General features: G+C 33.3%; 2 protein-coding genes across 2 annotated transcripts; both read left to right on the top strand.

Annotated features, from left to right (window-relative positions):
* The first annotated feature begins 3809 nt into the window (after window positions 1-3809).
* On the top strand, window positions 3810-5163 carry LOC109010770 (transcription factor bHLH148-like). The gene is made up of 2 exons (XM_018991682.2): window positions 3810-4000; window positions 4197-5163. Exon 2 carries the CDS (start codon window positions 4304-4306, stop codon window positions 4961-4963), a length of 660 nt encoding a protein of 219 aa, XP_018847227.2. The 5' UTR covers window positions 3810-4000; window positions 4197-4303; the 3' UTR covers window positions 4964-5163.
* A 9477-nt stretch (window positions 5164-14640) lies between these two features.
* Window positions 14641-18664, top strand: LOC109010771 (probable prefoldin subunit 3). The gene is made up of 5 exons (XM_035692627.1): window positions 14641-14993; window positions 15218-15275; window positions 16089-16160; window positions 17631-17891; window positions 18222-18664. The coding sequence occupies exons 1-5, from the start codon at window positions 14845-14847 to the stop codon at window positions 18297-18299; spliced, it is 618 nt and encodes a 205-aa protein (XP_035548520.1). The 5' UTR covers window positions 14641-14844; the 3' UTR covers window positions 18300-18664.
* Window positions 18665-19884: the final 1220 nt, after the last annotated feature.

Below are 19884 nucleotides of genomic sequence, written 5' to 3' on the forward strand. Positions count from 1 at the left end.
AAAAGCTGAATCTCATGATGATTACTATGCATTCGAGTTGAGGATGAAATTAATGATCTTGGGGTCATTGCAAGGTTATGAAATTTGCTTTACTTTCAATATTTTCATGATAGTTTTGAAAAGCATGCCTTGAGGATGTAATTGTTTTACCTTCCACCCTTAAAATATATATATTTCTAGCTAGCAAACTGCCTTGCCATATCAATGCCACAAAGAAATTAGCACAAAAGAAGCACAGTACAGTGCAAGTTCTTTTCTTCCATTTTCATTCGAGGGGTGTGCTTTTAATGTCGCTTATGATCATGCTAATTGAAGAACATGTACGTGCATGTTGTGTGACTTTGAAGTTTGAACGATAGATGGCAATAAATTCAACTCGATCCGACTAAGTTAAATGAATGGTTTTAAACAGAAACTTCAGATGCTTATTCTTTCTAATGTCCATGATGATTGAGCTGTAAGTAAAAAGTAAATAGCAGCAGCCGACATGTGGAGTGACGAAGTTTTTCGAATTTGGTCCCATTAATGTCATATATCCTCGTGTCTCCAGATTAATTAGGATTTGATCTGGTTTGTAAAAGAACACATGATCCCTTGGTTCGAGTCTTGACAAATAAGAAATTCGGTTTTACTCACATTAATGGAACTCTCTAGCTAGATGCAACTATAAACTACTTGCTGTAATATGTAATTAATTAAGCTGGGATCCAGTACCAAAAAGTAACCTCAACACTCTTCTGGTTTTGTAACTGGTTTGTTCACACCAAACTTTTCTTTCTTCATTGACTGGCCTGATCGATCGCCAGCCCTTACTTTTTCTGGTCACATCAAAACAAAACATGGTGGTTGCTGACAGACCAGCTGGACGGCCGGACTGATCAGGAAATGAAAGGATCAAAAATAATTTCGGGATTCATTTTTATAAGTACTTTATATTAATCCTTATATATAGTAACTTAATAATTAGTTAGGGATTCATGATTCAGATTCATATATAGAACCCAGGTTGGTTTTCCCGAACTACGTACCTTATTAATTCCATAATCAACAAGCTCATGTATAACAGTTTCTGCTGGTGCACTCTAATACTCAATAATCTCTTCCCTTTTTTATACAAACTGATCTTTATATAATTGTCTCACGTGAGATACAGGCAATTTTCCAGCTTGTTCGAGCATCGATCATAATATATAATGCCCACTTGCCCATGCAATATATAGTTTCTGAGTTTGTCTGCAGAATATTTCCGATCGGTAGAATACATATCCCTACTAATATGAACATGATGGTGATGCATGGTACCATGATTTTTTTAATGAGAATGAGGCCGATTAGGTTCATGATTTATCAAAATTCTAGACCCAAAAAAAAATTCATAATTTAAAAGCTGGCATTTAGATCCGACCAATATAGTGTTCTGGTTGGCAATATTCATGAACAGCTTTGTGGTCTCTGAACTTTGTCCCATCCAATGAACAAAGGGGTCGATCGCGCGTGCATGCAGCATTAATAAATATCATTAGTGTCGAGAGGTAGATCAGAATCCATATGCATTCTGAGCTGATCAATTAGTATAATCTCCTAATTCCTGATTTGATAATTATGAAATAATTAGGCATTAGATTAAAAAAAAATTATGTTCCACTTGGGGAGAGCAGCAGATGAGAGGACCCATTTTCTGCCGAAAATGTGGAGCTTAGCTGTCTACAAATCACAAAAGTTAGGAGGAAATTTACAAAACCCCGTAAAAATAGGAAACAACGGCTAGCTTGCTAGCCCACAATATTCCACATGCATTTCCTTCGACGTAATTTGGATTGATAGATGAGTTGAGATTATTTCATTATTCACTAATTTTAATTGACAAAATCATTGCACCGAATGATAAACAAATATTTTTCAGTGATCAATTAGTGGAAGCCAACAATACAGATCGACTCAACTAGACCATGACACGTCAGCAATACATATTTCTTTATTTTCATTCTGTCTTTATATATAAACCTTCTCATCGATTCTGCAAACTGTTCTCAACATTGTGCTTTTAAAAAACTAATAATAAATTCTTTTTTTTTTTTTTTTTTGTGATCTAAATTTAAAGTTCAAATCCCCAAACAAAAAAAAAAACCCAACCTTTTTAGCTAACTTTTTAGCTCGTAGGGCTAATTATTGATTGCTCAATCTCATGTTCTTATCTTCTTCATATATGCAAGAAATCGACATGCATGATGCATGATATCCAAGGCCAGGATTGTCAGCACACTACGTACCTTTGCTATTGATTTATGTAAGTAATCGTTATAAGTTATAACCCTATTCGGATCTTGAATTAACTAACCACGATTTAAGAAATTTGGTTTAATTAGTTGGAGAAAATCATGTTCATCATGATATTGAAAGCTGTTTCTCGTGTGTGTATATATATATATTATATAAAATGTCAACCATTGAGATCGTTACACATGTCAAATGGAGAAAAGTTACAGCGAAGTTCATTTGTATTGATGATTTTCAAATAGAATTACATTGTGACTTGGTGTGAGATCATGGAGAAACAGAGGGAAACAACCCGAGAGAGACTTTGAGAGGAAAGTGTAAAAAGGGTGATATCTTGTAAATCTCTATATTGCATTATTCATCATGATCAATGAATTAGACAGAAGGCTCCTAGAGGTTCCTGCCATAAATGTAGATCATTAAAATCGAATCACGTAATTTATTCTTTACTTTACTGCTTTTTGTTTACAAGTTCTTTGTTAAACTCTTAATGCATCTTGGCAACAACATTCTGATCTTGGCATTGCTAAGGAAGTCATAATTGTAATAATATTATATATATATATAGCAAAACAACATAGGACAAAAAAAAAAAAAAGAAAAAAAAAAGAACATATTTTCTGTGGAAATTAAGAAGCTTAATTAAATTTCGACAGAATTCAAGATCATGAATGTACCGACAATTAATTATTTGCCATAAAACTATAAGTTCTGATTATTATATATTAATAATTTAAAATGAAACATTATCATGAGTAGTTGTTGATGATGATCTAGTAGTACTAGTACTACTACCAGTCAAAGGTAGAGGCACGTGCCATTAATGGTTTTAACATCATTAATCTCGAATATTTATTACCGACACAAAAAAAATAGTCATGTTACCCATACAGTGAAGAACATATAAATTGTCTTTAATTTCAAGACATTATAATTTGTATTCATGCACTTCAGATTCGCCCCCCAACTTCTCTCTGATAAGAAATATAACCCTCCGTATCTTTTTTTAAATGACTCTTCCATATCATCCACTAACAAACGTCCACAAAAATATCAATTACTCAACGCGTAATGTCGTTAATTCATCCATCCGCCTACAATTTTATATATATATATATATATATATATATATATGTAAAACCAATTTCATTTCAGCCATAGTCCTTCCACATTAATACATCCCATCATCCCATGTGGTCATGTCCGTATCATCTTTCATAAATCTATTTATCCACGCACTAAATAAATTATTTATTTATTACTAGCTATTAATTTCTATCAAAATTAATCTATTCTCCTCATAAATATTGTTTATTTTCTTTTAATTCAATTTTTAATTTCTTTTTTATAATTATAATAAATTAAATAATTAGTGAAACGTTGACACATCAACTTATAAGCATCTCTGTATTCCCTTATCATCTCGGAACAAAAAGGAAAAATAAAAAATAAAAAATGCAAGATTAAATTAAAAAAGAAAAAAAAAATTGTGGTCTCAAAGCAAAGGAGGCGTGCTATCCTCTGATTCCTTTTTTTATAAACCTCTTTCCCAACGTTTCTCTCTCCCTTCATCCTCGTAACCACCGAGCGACACCTCACCCACTCCGTTCCGTTCTCTTTCACTCATTCGCTCGTCTCTCCCCGTTCTATCATTTCCGCCATCTCTGAATGTATCAATTGGAGCCTGTTACGTAAGGAGGCTGCTCTGTTTTCTCTCTCTAAGGTAAGCTTTCTTACACTTTTCCACGATTCCTGTGTTCCATTTTTTTTTTTTTTTTTTAGATTTTGATACCAGAATTATGTTTCAATATCCGATCCGAAACGGGATTTTTATCTGATTCCCCAAGGATTTGATTAATAGCAGAAACGGGTTTACCTTAATCCTCCCTTTCTCTGTTACATCTCTTAATCTTTTTTAGGTGTACGTTCGTCTTCTCGGCCAAAAAGGAACAGAAATCTTTTTCTTTTTTGGTGAAATTTTGGCGCAGAGACATACGCACTTCTTGTGGATCCATACGGTAAAGCGATGGCATCGACTCTGATGATCTCGAACCCGGTAACGAACTCTGATCGTTTGCGAAAGAAGAAGAAGAAGAAAACTCAAGCCAAGGATCACCATGATCAGGACCATATCAAATGGAAATCCGAGACTCAGCAACAAATCTACTCCTCCAAGCTCCTCCAAGCTCTGAGCCAAGTCCGCCTCAGCAGCCCTCCTCCTTCTCTTCCTCCTCCATCTTCTTCTTCTTCTTCTTCTTCGCCTTCGGCCTCGGCACCGCCCCGGGGACGAGCCGTGCGCGAGGCGGCCGATAGAGTCCTGGCAGTGGCTGCCAAGGGGAGGACGAGGTGGAGCAGGGCGATTTTGACGAACAGGCTGAAGCTCAAGTTTCAGAAGAAGCACAAGAGGCAGAGAGTCGTTGCGACAGTGACCGGGACTAAGCGGTCTTCGTCGTCGAGGAAGCCGAAGGTGAATGTGTTGAGGCTGAAGGGGAAGGGTCTACCGGCCGTGCAAAGGAAAGTGCGGTTCCTTGGGCGGTTGGTACCCGGTTGCAGGAAAGAACCGTTGCCGGTTATTCTAGAAGAAGCCACTGATTATATAGCGGCGCTTGAGATGCAGATTCGAGCCATGACAGCCCTCGCCGATAGGCTCACCGGCGCCGGCTCTAATTCGGCGCCGCCCAGCTGATGATGACACCTTTTGGCTATTGCCAGGTGTCATTTCACTTTGATTTTCATCTCTCTTCTGTTTTTTTATTTTTATTCTGAATCTCTCTTTTTATTATCTGTTAAATACATGTTCCTTTCTAATCCCAAGTAAATACCATCCCAATTTCCAACGAAGACTGGACTATAATCTCATTCGATAGACATCGGCTTTGCTCTAAATTGATTTGGAAATTAGAGTGTTTAAGAAATTCTTATTCGATGAGGGCATTAAATTGTTTAATGGGCCGTTGAAAGCATCTTGTTTGGTAGTATATCCGTTGTCAAAATAAAGATCTATCTCATTTGAGAAAGCAATTTTATATAAATAAATTTATAAATTCTGGTTAATGAAGTTATCTTTATTATAAAATAATATAAGATATTAAATTATATAAATTTATTTTTATAAAATCTCTTTTATATCTATAATACTTTCATCTCATAAATAATTGATTCCAAATTTCTTTTATTTTTATTTATACCTAACTTTATTTTAGCATGTTAAATATCTATAATACAAAAAATAACTTCTCTACCATATTCATTGGCTTGGACAAAGTTTAAGGAGGGTTAAAATTTAGATAATATGTGATAAAAAGACCACATATTAAATTGGACATTACTAAAATAATTTATATTTCAACTACAGTCATTTACCAAATATAAAAGAACTACAATAATTTTAACAAACATTAAAATAATAATTTCTCAATCCAAATTTATGTAGGTGTTGGAAGTACAGACATGGTAATTTCTTGTAGATGTTTATGTAGGTATAGATTTCTTATTGACATGAACATGAGTATGTTGCTAGATATTTGATTAGTAATTAAGAAATTTATATAAAATTTTAGATAAGTTTAATCAAATATTTTTGGTTATTAGTATTAAATGATTTTTGAAAATATGATTTTTTTTTTAGTATTAATTTAATTTTAATTAAATTATTATTAACATTTAATTGGTAAAATTACAAAATGTGATAAAAATAAATTAAATAAAAAAAATATTAAATTAAAATATTTTATTATTAAATAGAGAGTAAATAAATAATCTAGTATAAAGATTAAATTTAAATAGAATAAATAAATACAAATTCATGTGATATTTATTAAATTTTAAAGATATATTTGATCAAGTCAACGAAGATTCTATTATAAGATAAACATATCTGGAGATTTTTATTTTGTATTAGGATATGTTATTTGTGGTTCTTGGTGTCCAATTAATTATTTCCTATAAAATAAGTCAAGAAACTATTCAACTATTTTATTATTATGCATCATGTTGCTCTGACGGCATTTAATAATTCTTAAATTTGTATCATTTTAAATAAATATGAATATAGACGTTAGAAAAACATTCTCGTGTCATCATATTGAGTTAATGGATATTTGTGCGGACTGCCAATTTTATTTTTTACGATGCTTCTGCGCGGACCAGTTTTTATTATGGCACGTCATCGCTACTTCATTCTCTTTTTTAAAATATTTAAAAAAAATACAAATTTATTAATAACTTTTTTAAAAATTATTAAAAAAGAAAAAGGCACTAGCGATTAAATTCAAGAGGCAAATCAAAGGGACAAACTAATATTTTCTATTTTTTTTTTCTTGTGATTGAAATTTTTAAAAAAAATGGGTGGATTAGGCAAGATGTTATAATTACTGTACAAGATTTCTTATTCAAGGAATTATATCCTTTTGATGAAGCTAGGATGGAAGTTTATATATAAGTGAATAATATTACATACAATCGTAAAATGTGTAAATATCATATAGTCATTTTGAAAAAGAGTGAAATTTATTTATAAAAAATTAATTTCTTTTCATGTGGGTCTCATATTTATTTATTTTTTTTAAAACGACTGCACGGCACTTGCATACTCACGACTGCAAGTATCATTTCTCTAAATAAGTAGGATCATGAAATTACATTAAATATTTTTAGGAGGTTAGTTTTAATAAAAATAAGAACAAAACTCCTTAAAATTTGTGTTCTTTTTTCCAAAAAAATGAGTAGACTCCTAGATTCTGTCACTGCTGTAAGATGCATGCCCCCATGTACTCCCTAACCACGACAAAGGATTCAAATCATCTCCTTTCTCATTATGATCCCATCTCTCAACCTCCAATAAAAATAGGAGGGATCTCAATTTTCTAAGCTTTATGTTGAAGAAAAGAGAATCCCTTATTGGGAAATAATTAATGTTCATATCCATCTAATATCATGCTTCTCATAGCCTAAGAAATTAGGTACATATATATGAATGGAGCTCACACAGTAAACTGTCCTAACTCTGATTTACCAAAAGGTGCATGCGCGCGGACCCTATATACAAATGGCCATCGTGCAGAGCGCAACATGTGGGGAGTGTCTTGAATAGCTAACTCCACTTTCCCCAAAAGTTGCCGATCGAAAGTGCCAAAAAATTATTTATTAGACAAGTCCCCAAGTTTGGGCAGCAATATGCATCCCCCGCCGCCATGCAACTGTTCCAATCTTAGGTCAACCTACCCTACCAAATGGAGCATTCGTCGGACAGGTTTCCTTAGTAGAGTCACTCTCAAGATGTCCTATTGGGGTTAAATACCCTGTTGTTTTGTGCCCTGCATGCATGTATCTCAAAATCTAATAGGAGTACTCGCCTCTCGTTTTCGGTGGCATACCCAATTGAGGCACACGGGTGCTCAGGTTTCATCACCATCAACTGGGATTGTCTTTTTTATTTTATTTTTATTTTTTTGTCTTTGGGGGGGGGGGGGGAATGAGCTAAAGCAAGTGGATGAGGCACTCGATTTCGATGATGGGGTTCAAAATTTAAGGACCACATGCAGTTTCGGCAGCTTATATGTATATACATAGATAGGTACGCTCGTTTGTGGATGTCATGAACTTGTGAAAGCAGCAGATGTTAGCATTCATTTGGCTCTGGCATATTTACAAACAGGTAGCGCAACAAACTCGAATGCATGTGGTTGTGTATTTTAACCTCCATTTCCATTTAGGTCTAGCTTGGATATAAAAATATTCTCAATCTATCTCATTTCATCATTATAATTTTTTTAAATTTTCATATAAAATTTAATAAATAATTTAATTTTTTTAAATATTAAAATAATTAATAATATTAAAAAATAATATTCTAATAATATTTTATTTAATTCATTCAAAATATTTTATTTTATCTCATCTCATTCTATTTTATCTCATTCTATTTTATTATACAAACCTATCAGTGTTTTACGTGAAGGAACCAGATCATCGATCATCAGTGTCAGTAGGATCCCAGCAGTACTGTGACAAATGGTTGAATGAAGATTTTAGCCGATTAAACTTGAAAAAAAAAAGTAAGTGGCTTTGGAAGTACGTACTGTTTATCTGTCGACATCCGGCTCCAGCTCTAATGACTGGGGTCCAGATGATCAGAATGCATGAGCAGTTTTTAAAGTAGGCTGCCACTCCTACGTTTGCTTGTTAGGAACTTAGAACCCGTGTCGAGCACTAACTTTTGGTGCACATGTTATGGTCACAATCACAGCACAGAAGCCTTCTGTTAATTTCCTTTTTTTTTTTTTGTGGAATGGAAAAGAAAAGAAAAATTAGAGGAAGCTAGCATTTAAGCACATGATTTATTTATTCCCTTCTTCATGATCATGTCTCCCGCCTTAGCTATTGTTCATCATACAAAGTATTAATAATATCGTGAAAAGTCACTAATTATTTTAAGGTTTTCTGTGCTATACACTACATATTTTTTTAAAATATATATATCTTATAGTGTATTTGATAATGACTAAGGTTTTCTAGATTTATTGAAATAATCTAAAGTTTCCTTAGCTATTTCTCAATAATATTTCTTGTGACTGCTTTAAAAACATGAGACTTGTGGGATGTGATATGGAATGCCATAAAAGATTTGAATGTGTCTTTATTTAAGTGGACTGGTAGCTAGCTCAAGTACTGTTTCTATTTAGTGGCATCAAAGCCAAAGATCATGAGTTCGATCGAGAAACCTCATCGATCGTGAGGGAGGCATTGTTGGGATATTGTATCCACATGCAATACCGCGCGCGCTTCCTGCAACCACTCTAAAAACAAGACTGACTTTGAGATGCAATTAATGTCAAAGACCATATATATATATATAATCAGTGTGTCTTTCCTGACAAATTAAGTCCGAATTTCTAATCTCCGTGTTGAAAGTGTTATTTGTGGCATCAACTTCACGCAATGATGGTGTGAAACTAAGATTGGGAGCCAAGAAAACATACTAATTATCAAATAGATCAGATTTCAACAACAAACGTGACCCTCATCCACTGAAACGTTTAAAAGTTTCCTTTCACCACAAACACACGCTAGCTAGCTACCAGCATTTCACATTATCAATCATCTTATAAATTATTTGATAACAACTACGCACGTACAAGCTGTGATTAATTGTCAAAGATAAATGCTTTCACTTCCAAACAATTAGACCTAGTTTGGATACTGAGAATACTTCACTACTATTTAATATTCTATCATTATTTTTTTATTATTATTCATAGAATATATACATGAGAATACATCATTACCCAAACGCAACCTTAATCACACAATTGGTATATATGTGTATATAGCTAGCACATAAAGAAATAAAAAGGCATGCAATTAATTAAGAGAAATGATAGGGTTATCGAAAAAGTGTACACTTATTTTGTACCAATTTTTTTTAATTATTTTTATTCATTGATTAATGAAGTATTTTTTTAATTATTTTTTTATTTATAAAAATATTTAAATGAATTTATTAAAAAAATAGAAACAAAAATAAATAAAAAAAGGTATAGAAATCTAATACCCCTCGTGAATTAATACGCGGTAGGGTTTGGCTTTATCCAGAATTAGGCTCCAAGTTAATAACAGCCCACAGAAAAAATTGTCGACATATAAAGATAATGAATGATGAAGAGTCTTAAGTCCACTTAGCCTAAACAATACGAAATCTAGTCATAGATTGAAAGGTGTCAGCTCCAAGATAGAGGCATCAAATCATTAGTGCTTATTAGCATGTGACATGCTTCGGGGTGGGTGGACGTTAAATGGAAAGATTAATATGTAAACTATAACGTCTTCCTACTTCTATCCTCTTACGATGATTAGTTGACATTTAACTATTCAATCTTTAGATTTTTCTTTTAAAAAAAATATATATATATATAATTAATATTGATAAACATGTCACATAATAAAATAAAAGTAGGATATAGGTGCAGTTTCACTATAAGAAAAAATGAGTATTTGTGACAGATTATTTATGATCATGAAAATAAATTTATTTTAACAAAAAATAATTATTTTTATAAAAAATAATTGACTACAAAAAAATAATTTTTTTTAACAATTTGGTAGCAAATTCATATATATCAGCAGTACTATATAAATTGATGTGACTAGAATATGAAATGAAACACTCAGCTTTGATTAATTGTCTGATCGTTTGATTATCAGGACAAATTGAATAGCCTTATATTATAATTAAATAACATAAAAAATAAATAGATATAAATGCTTATGTTGGCTTTGTATTATGTATCCTTTTCTTTTATCATGTATTTGTTTTCAATCTAAGGTACTATCTATATAAGTTGAAAGTAAAGCTTAAGGTTCGGTTTGGATTGAGACTAGGGGCTCTCAATCCATTTCATCTCATCTTATTATTATAAATTTTATAAATTTTTATATAAAATACAATAAAATAATTCAAATTTTTTAAATCTAAAAAAAATTAAAAAATAATATTCTAATAATATTTTATTTAATTTTAAATTTTCATCTCAACTCATTATCTAAACCTAACCTAAAATAAAGTTTGCATATATATATATACTTGTATTAGGAACCTGCTAGATAGATCTTAGGTACCGTTAATTTTCAAATTAGCTATCATATCACTGAAATTCCATGAACTATTTTATGTCAAAACCAGTAGTACTATCCTCCCCTTGTGCATATAAAATTCAAAGCAAATTGCTTTGTTAAAGACTTAAAGTCCCTTAAATTCGCACTGTTGTAAATTAAATAAATATTTATAGGTGAGCTTATTCCATCCATATTCTTTTAGGCTAGGCTTCCTTTCGTGAGAACCGGATGAACCAAAAAAAAAAAAAAGAAAAGGAAAATAGATAAAGTGTGGGTATTAATTAATTAGACAAAGATTCGTAGAACATAATGGTTTGACACATGAAGAAATCATCATTAGTAACATGTGACATGTCATGGTACGCCCCAACACCATAGACATTGCAAAACTCTACTTTTTGGGCCAAGTAATTAAAGCCCCCCCCGCCTTGATCATTTATTAACTTTTTTCATATGGGTTTGCACCATATAATTATGAGTACAACAAAAGCTATATAAGAAAAAGAAAAGGACATGCATTTTAAAAATTGCATAATTTAACCTAAAGTTCGTAAACCCACATGGAGGGGTCATGGCTTGTCCATTAAACTCCAAGAAATATAAAGCAAAAGAGAAAAAGAGAAAGGTGGTGGATATAATATGGTTACCAGTAGTTATAGTACTCTCGATCGATGGAGAAAAGTTCAAATTCATATATCCTATTCCCAACTGCATGGCTTATAACGTGGCACATTCCCTTCCTCGTCTTCCATGCTGATAAAAGGATAATATTATACATCACACTTTCATCTTATTTTAATTATATTAAGTAATATGTGATACATTTATTATTAATAAATAATAAAAAAATATGTAATAAATGATCATTTAATGATGATAAATATATCATATCATACTTAGTGAAATAATATTATGATATATAGATTTTTTTTTTAAAATTAGTATGCGGTACTTATAGACTATATGATTGTAAATATCATTTTTCTATACGATACTTGTGGGACCAAAGGCCCAGGGCCCAAGAAGGATGGGCTAAAATGAACAGGTAAGAATAAGTCCATGGATAGGGCCCACTGATGCAAGAAGAATGAGTCCACGAGTAAGATTAAAGAGATGAGAGACCAATTGTCAATTCTCTGGTGGGTTGGAATTGTATAGGAAAAAGAGATAATCAAAACACGTGCCGAGATATTGTTTTTATGAACACCACTATTTTGCTTCCCATTTTGTTTAATCGCATACTTTTTGTTCGTGTACGTACCAATCACAACAAAGATATAATGCACATGAAAACAATATGCTGAATCATAAATCCACATCCTCTCTGTGCCTTGAACAATGTACAACAAGCTGCCCATCTTGCCTCCCTTTTGAACAATGCACTGTTAATCTTCTTTTTTCCTTTTGTGTACTTTTGTTTTCAATAAATATATAAATAAATATTTTAATTGTAAAAGAATTACACAAAAATAAATTTACAAACTGATGTAACTTGATACGTCAAATTATAAAATTATTTTTATTATAAAATAGATCGTCTAATAAATCACGTATATGAAATGATATTAATTTATAAATTTACTTTTATATAATTAATACGCATAAAAACAACATGGGAATGATAAAACCACATCATGCTCACTTGCCTTGAGCAATAACAAGGTCATGTCCTCAATCCTCCAAGAACAAAAAGAGCTTTTTTCTAATCATGAACCTAATTAATGTGATGACGGATATTTCTTATAGACAAACGATTATGTTTTCCCTTTCCTTGTAGTTTCAACGAGTGTTGTGGGAAAATACTCCCGCTAACAAGTTAGAATTTGATTTGCAATATATTTGATTATCAAATTTCTCTTGTAAATGAAATTAAATTTTATCATATTAGTGGCATGAAATATATATTTTACATACCAACTTGCAAATATAATTTTATTATACATTAAGTCTCACTACAAGAAAAATGGGTTTTTGTGATCATTTAATTGCGGTGAAAATGTTATTTGTGATCAAAACAGATTCATTTTGGCTGTAAATAATCATTTCGCTGGAATTAAATGGCTACAAATAAGCAGTTTTCTTGTAGTGTCTCTTGATCAGCACATTAAACGACAATAAGGAGCTAGCTCCCGCCCGCCCACAAGGCAACATGACTAGGGACTGAGAGTTATCTAGATCAAGCTAATGTGAAACCATTCTCTCATGGAATTCCGACAAATTATTCATGGATTTGTTAAGATATAGAAAATTAGTGTGGAAACCATGTTCATACGTTGTAGATTAGGATTAGGGGTGCATTATTGATGAAAAGAACTCGTGTGGTGCGGTGTACAGCAATGTGGAAACACTAATTTACCTATATATATATATATAATGCATGCTTTATAATTGGACCTTTATATATGGTTTATGAATAGGCTTCAACTTATAAAAGAGTCACGATCAAATCAACATCGGTGGGCTGTCGGGGTGAAATATTATTCATATTCCCCTGAATTTTGGACGAACGACCTTAAATTAATTAGTGGTAGTGCTACATCAATTTTTATTTCATGTGCTTCCTCTTTTTATTTTCTGTGATATTAATTGCGGTCCCACAGTCTTGCAAGTTGGAGTGGTGCTTACAAAATTGGAGAATAAGTGGGGACATTGGTGGAATGATTTCTTCAGCTGGAGATTGATGTACTTGTGGTCACATATATCTATAAAACATGTCAAACGTCCTAGTTGTTATGAGGACCATTAATTATAAAACATCGTGATCTATGGAGCTCGCCAAGGGCGGTCGGAGGCAATTTCATAGTCGAAATCGTGAACCTCGACCTCTAACTCAGACTTAGGTCTGAGGTCAGTTTGAGTTCCAACTTCGAATCAGAGTTGATTCTAATTTTAATTGGAGTTTCTGGATTCAGAACCACAGAGATACAGAATACAAAAGTTTAAACCTATAATTTTAACTCTGATTATTTTTTACACAAAAAATTCTAATTCTGACTCTGAATTCTGAGTTTTCCAACTCTAACAGAGTTAGAGTTAGAGTGAGTATCGAACTGAATCGGAGTTACAAAAATTTTATTCGGCCTATATATGATGAGGTACTTGTGAAAGTGGAAAGCCTAATTAATCACCAAGAAGCCAAGAAATCCCCACAGATCTTTAGCTGGCATTTAAAAACCCAGATGATCCAAATTCATACCGAATATACACACTTTCAGGGGCCCATGAATAGGATTGAGAAAGGGCTTGAACTGCTTTGGAGAGAAAGTGGCCCATAGATGGGATTGAGAGAAATAATTCCATACACCATGGACTGGCCTTTCAGATATGGGCTCATTACATTTATATCGTACTCCCTTTACATCCCATAATCTTTTCCTGTTTTGAAAAAAAGAAAGAAAAAAAAAAACCTCCTATTTGCAAAGCTTATTGGGCTTTATTTTCTCGTCAATTTCAAGTTCAAACGTGCATAAATCGCATAGTGGCACTATTTTTTTTTATGAGTCACATGTTAATCTATTTTTTTTTTTTTTAAATATGTAGATTTTGTAAATATCATTTTCATATTCCGAATGCACAAGGCTTTTCAAGGATGGACTTTCATCAAATAAAAAAATTATTAAAAAAATATATAAATCGATAAAATATACTTATTTATTTACCACGTTATTGACGGATGAGGGGGACTGTACACTGGGCCGAAAGGAGGCCCTTTAAAATTCTATTAAACCATCTTAAAAGCCCGTGATTGCTAACCTTCCCATACCAAAATTAGTCCAAAACCCCGCAGCGAAACACGCCGTTCTTTCCATCCAGGTAGACGAAAACAGAAAACGGCGGCGTTTTTTGCGTAGTCGCCCTCGCAATCGCAGCTGCTCTGGTCTCTAAACCCCAGAGTCGTCGAGTCTCCACCGCACGAACCAATACTCTCTCTTCTCTGTGTTTTGGTTTGAGAGAATGGCTTCGTCTTCGTTTTCGGTTTCGGCTTCTCCAGGGGTTACAGAACGAAGAGGAATACCAGGTGCTCAATTCGTTGAGGACGTTCAGACCTATCTCACCCAATCAGGTCTCGACGTTAACTCTGCTCTTGCTTTCCTCCAAGAAAGGTATGCCTCTATTTCAATTTTCAATCTTTCTCTCATAAATCTCACTAATGATTTGTAGCTTGTTCATTTTCTTTTTTCTTTTTTTTTTGCCCTCGAATGTTAGAGAGAATAGTGTTGGATTTGAAGATATATGATGCCTTAGAATCTGCAACATTTTTTTTTCTGTTTCTCTTTCTGTAAATTTTAATATTTTTTAATGTCTGCCATGCTCTAATCTCTAGCAGACTACAGCAGTATAAGTTGGTTGAGATGAAACTTCTAGCTCAGCAAAGGGATCTTCAGGTGCTCTTATTGAATTTTAGCTGTTTCTGCAAATGACATGGGCACTCGAATTTGACCTGACTTGTTGAGTTTCATGTTTTTGTTCTCTAATTATTGTTTATAGTTATAATGGAAGAGAAGTAAGTAGCCTATGTTAGACTAAAATTGTGCTAATTAACTGGATTTTGATTGTTGCATACCAGTATTGCGTATAGCTACAAATATTTATGGAGACACCTCTCTAGATTAGAATCATGTTGATTTTTTTGGGAACTGCATGTGGAGCCATTATCTTTAAATAAAATGGTTTGGATGTTGTCATCTCACTATGAACGACCTGGAGGATCCTAAACTTTTTCTAACTTATTTGTATGTTGAGGCGGTAGAATATAAGCTATTTAATTGAAAACAATGACTAGGATTTTAGTTATCATAGAAATATCCTTAGAAGTCTAGAAGATTTGACTTTACACATTAATATTAAGCATTAGACATGAAATTCTTTCCAACCTTGGCTACCAAGTCATTGCTCGGCATGTTAGAAGTAGTTGGGATTTTTTTTTTGGTAAAAGGCATTAATATAATCCCCATATAACCCCCATATAAGCAGTATACCATACAACCTTGGGTGTAATTGTTGGTCGCCATATCAGTTACCAAACTGTGGATGAGTATGGGTTCCTGAAATTTGTCTTCCACCATATTTCTTCTTTCTTTTTCCTCTTTTGGTGGCTGAATTTGGTAAACCATTCATATTTACCACCACGAATATCTTCATACCTAATTTGGATTTATATGATTTGGGTAACACTTTTTTTTTCTTGTGATTATCAGGCTAAGATTCCTGACATTGTAAAGTGCTTAGATGTGGTTGCCACGTTGCAATCTAAGAAGGGTACTGGTGAGGTTCGTTTTTGTACTTTTATGTAATTTGTCTGTGTTGAGTGTCGTTTTCTAACAGATCGTGATGAATACAAAACCTTAGGGGATTTGGTAATTCTTTTCTCTGTGGGTGCACGCTAATGTATACTATGGAACAATCATTCTGCTTAACACATTCGGTTTCAAGTATCTTCATGGCGAGTGCTGGTGATATTCATGCACAGCTCTAAAGATGTCACAAATAAGTAGTGTATGTTATATTGTATATAAAAAACACTTACTTTATGTCTTTCTTGTTGGTATCAAATGAAATTGAGTGGTGTAGGTTATTTGGAAAAACTGCAGGTTAACCTCAAGCTGCTTGTGTATTCTATGCCTTTCATTACGATATGAAATGAAGTCATGCATGGATAGAAGCTGAGTCTTTCATTGCACTGGGCTAAAACTTGTCCACATTATACAAGCTTTTGCTCATAATAGTGGTCCTTTTATCTTTCATTTCATTCTATTGAAGATTTCAATTAACCGTGAACGGTATATGTTTCATGTAAATTGCAATCCAAAATGTTCTTGGCCACCATTGTCATGTTTTGTTATAAAAAACTAAGCACAAATGCAATGTGGAATGCGGGGAACCTCATTCCACAGTCATGATCTGTGCATTTTCTGGTCTTGCTATACATGCAAGGTCATAAGCTTGGTCTTGGCTACAATACCGTATTGTATTTTGTGTGCAATTCCTGAATTATACAGAACAAAGGTCATAAGCTTAAAGTCAAGTTTTGAATTTGAGGGCTTTTTTTTTCCCTCTCCCTTTATCACTTTTATTTGATATTGTTCTTGTGATGAAAAACTATCGACTGAAACAGATTCCCTTTGTCTAACCTCTTACCTTCCTAAAATGCTACGACATATCCAGACTTTTAAAAAATAAAAAGAGAATACCAATTGATCTTGGCATGCACTGACCTTATCTGTGGTGAGTCTGATTGCATTTGGATTGTTTCCAAGAAGATTCCAAAACATTTCAAGCATTAAAAATATATTTTTTTTTTATGCTGGACATGGACTCGTTTGAATGTGTCAAGAGTGGCACGAGTCCATTCTTTCTAGGTTCGCACCATTTACCCTAAAACTTGGATAGAGGAAAACATGTTCTGAGGATGACATCTTCCTTTTCTGGCTGGGACAATAGAGTGTTCCCCCCCACATCTCCCAAAAAGAGGATATCCAGGAATATGCACATAACTTACATATTGGGGTAGTTACATGCGGTGAGATGTTGCATTTTCAATCTCAAAAAAAAAAAAAATAATAATAATAATAATAATGTATAAAAATCTTTTTTAGTCCCTTGAAAATAGTTTCCACAAACGACAACTCTAGCCAGTTCAATGTCATGGGAGGTGTTTTAGTTCTTTAGTAATGATTACTAGATTATTAGTTTACTCTTCAGTTCTTACTTGAATGAGGTTTGTTTGGTTACAAATGCAGGGACTTATTACTGATTTTGAAGTCTCTGAAGGCATATATTCTCGAGCTCGCATCGAGGATACTGACTCAGTATGTCTATGGCTGGGAGCAAACGTCATGTTTATTCATGTTGCTTATCATATCTGCAGGTTTGAGTTCTTGTCTGTCTTTATGGTGCAGGCCGCTACTCTTCTGCAAAAAAATTTAGATAACGCTAAAGCCAGTTTAGAAGTTCTTGTTGCTGATCTACAATTCTTGAGAGATCAAGTGACAATAACTCAGGTAGTATTCGTGTGAATGTGAGAAGTTACTCTCTCTGTTTGAAATACTATATTTCTTTGTACATTGTGCATCCGTTGGCATAAAAAATGTTTTTATGTTCAAGGTATTGCATGTAGTATATAGTGTGGGAGTGGGAGCCTGGGAGCCTTTAGGGCTTTAATTTCTGTGCTTTATTGATCATGAAGTTGAGAAATGTAACAATCCTATAAAAATCATAGGCATGCTTAAGCATGTTTAACTATCAACTCCTTTTCATATATCTTTAACATAAAAAAAAAAAAAAAAAAAAAAAAAATATTAATTATTGACCATCTGACAACCATTGAACAGGTCACCATTGCTCGTATATATAACTGGGATGTTCATCAGCGCAGAATTCGACAAGTTGCTGCTGCGAAAGACACGTGAAATTAAAACCATCCACCCAGATTCACAGGTGCAGAATATGTTTTCCTTGTGAGAGTATGGTCCTGATCTCTCTTTTTTTTTTGCTTGAATTAGGTGATTGGATTGTCTCCCTTTACCTTCAGGAGTCGATGATCTATTTCAAGGATTCTTTTTACTTCTGCATTTCAAGTCCCAGATTGTGGTTTATTAGAAGTATCTGTTTTCTAGGGAAAATGTTATGTTATAAGAACTAGTTTTGATGTATGATGACAGTGATGGGATTGAGCTATAACATCTGTATTGCCCGTAATTCAGATTGGACATGTTTGTTTTGCTTGGTGAAACTTTGGGATAGCTAATTACTTATAACAACATGCTTGAAATGAGTTTTGATATCAGCTAACTAGCTGTAATTTAAATTTTGAAATTCTCTTTAATGAGGAAGATTATGGGACCCAGGAAGCTTCAAATTAAAGGTAATTTGTTGGCGAACCTTTGCCAATGAAACGCCAAGGCGTCAAGATAACTGGGTCTGTAATGATTTCACCCCAATCTTATCTATCCATCCTTAAAAGGAACGTAGATCTGGATGGTTTGTGATATAATATTGTGGATGGTCGGAATGACATGATGTTAATTTCGATGTATCTTAAGTCAACTAATGTGATAATACTGTTTCTGAAAGATCTTTAAATTTTGTTTTTTGTTTAAAGACAACCATAGCAGCCTTTGGAGAAAGAAAAGCATTGAACAGTTTGAAATTCTCTATTAACTATTATGTTACCATGCTTCTGTTTTGGAATCTGATCCAGCAGGTAGGTGGGGGCTGCACAAACGTTATTGTTTCAATCACTGTTCTTATTAGCTTGACATGAAGTTGAATTTGAATGGCCTTGCATTATCACACACAGACCCTATCTTGTCGGTGAAACATTTAAAGTCAATACATTAGCAATTTTCCAAGTTAGCGTCTTTGCATGTTTTGTGCTGTAGACACTCGGTTTTGCCTTTAGTCATAGTCCATACAAAATGGTGGAATGTGGTATACTGGGTTAATGTCAAGACTTTTTAGGCTAATAGCTGTTTCCTTGAGCACAAACCTGTCCTAAGATCTTTGAACTCACTAGCCTTGCCCCCCAACTGGGTGAGATGGGGTTATGCCTAATTTGATGCAGAAAGACTGTCTCATGTCATCTATCATCTCCCATTGCAAATAATACTTACATACATGACAGTTTTCGTGAGGCTGTTGTATCATGTATATCATTGAAATTCTCTTATTTAACTTTTTTAGGACCTTAATTAGGACTTGGATGGCTTTGTTGACTGGACTTTCCAAATTTCTATTGCTGTAACTTTAATAAAATGTTTCTTTTGAATTAGATCTTTTATGTCATTATTTATTTGAAGTACAACTAGAAGTTTCTCCTCTTCCTTTTTTAAAAAAATAAAAAATAAATAAATATAGTAAATTAAATTAAATTTCTCTTTCAGCCTGCCCCATAAAGAAATATATATATATATATATATATATATATATATATATTGTTGAATATAACAGAGGCCCTGCTTTTGTTCCTGTGGGCCACGAAGTAGTTCAAGTGGT

Source organism: Juglans regia, chromosome 7 (assembly GCF_001411555.2).
Source record: "Juglans regia cultivar Chandler chromosome 7, Walnut 2.0, whole genome shotgun sequence".
Classification (NCBI taxonomy): Eukaryota; Viridiplantae; Streptophyta; class Magnoliopsida; order Fagales; family Juglandaceae; genus Juglans; species Juglans regia.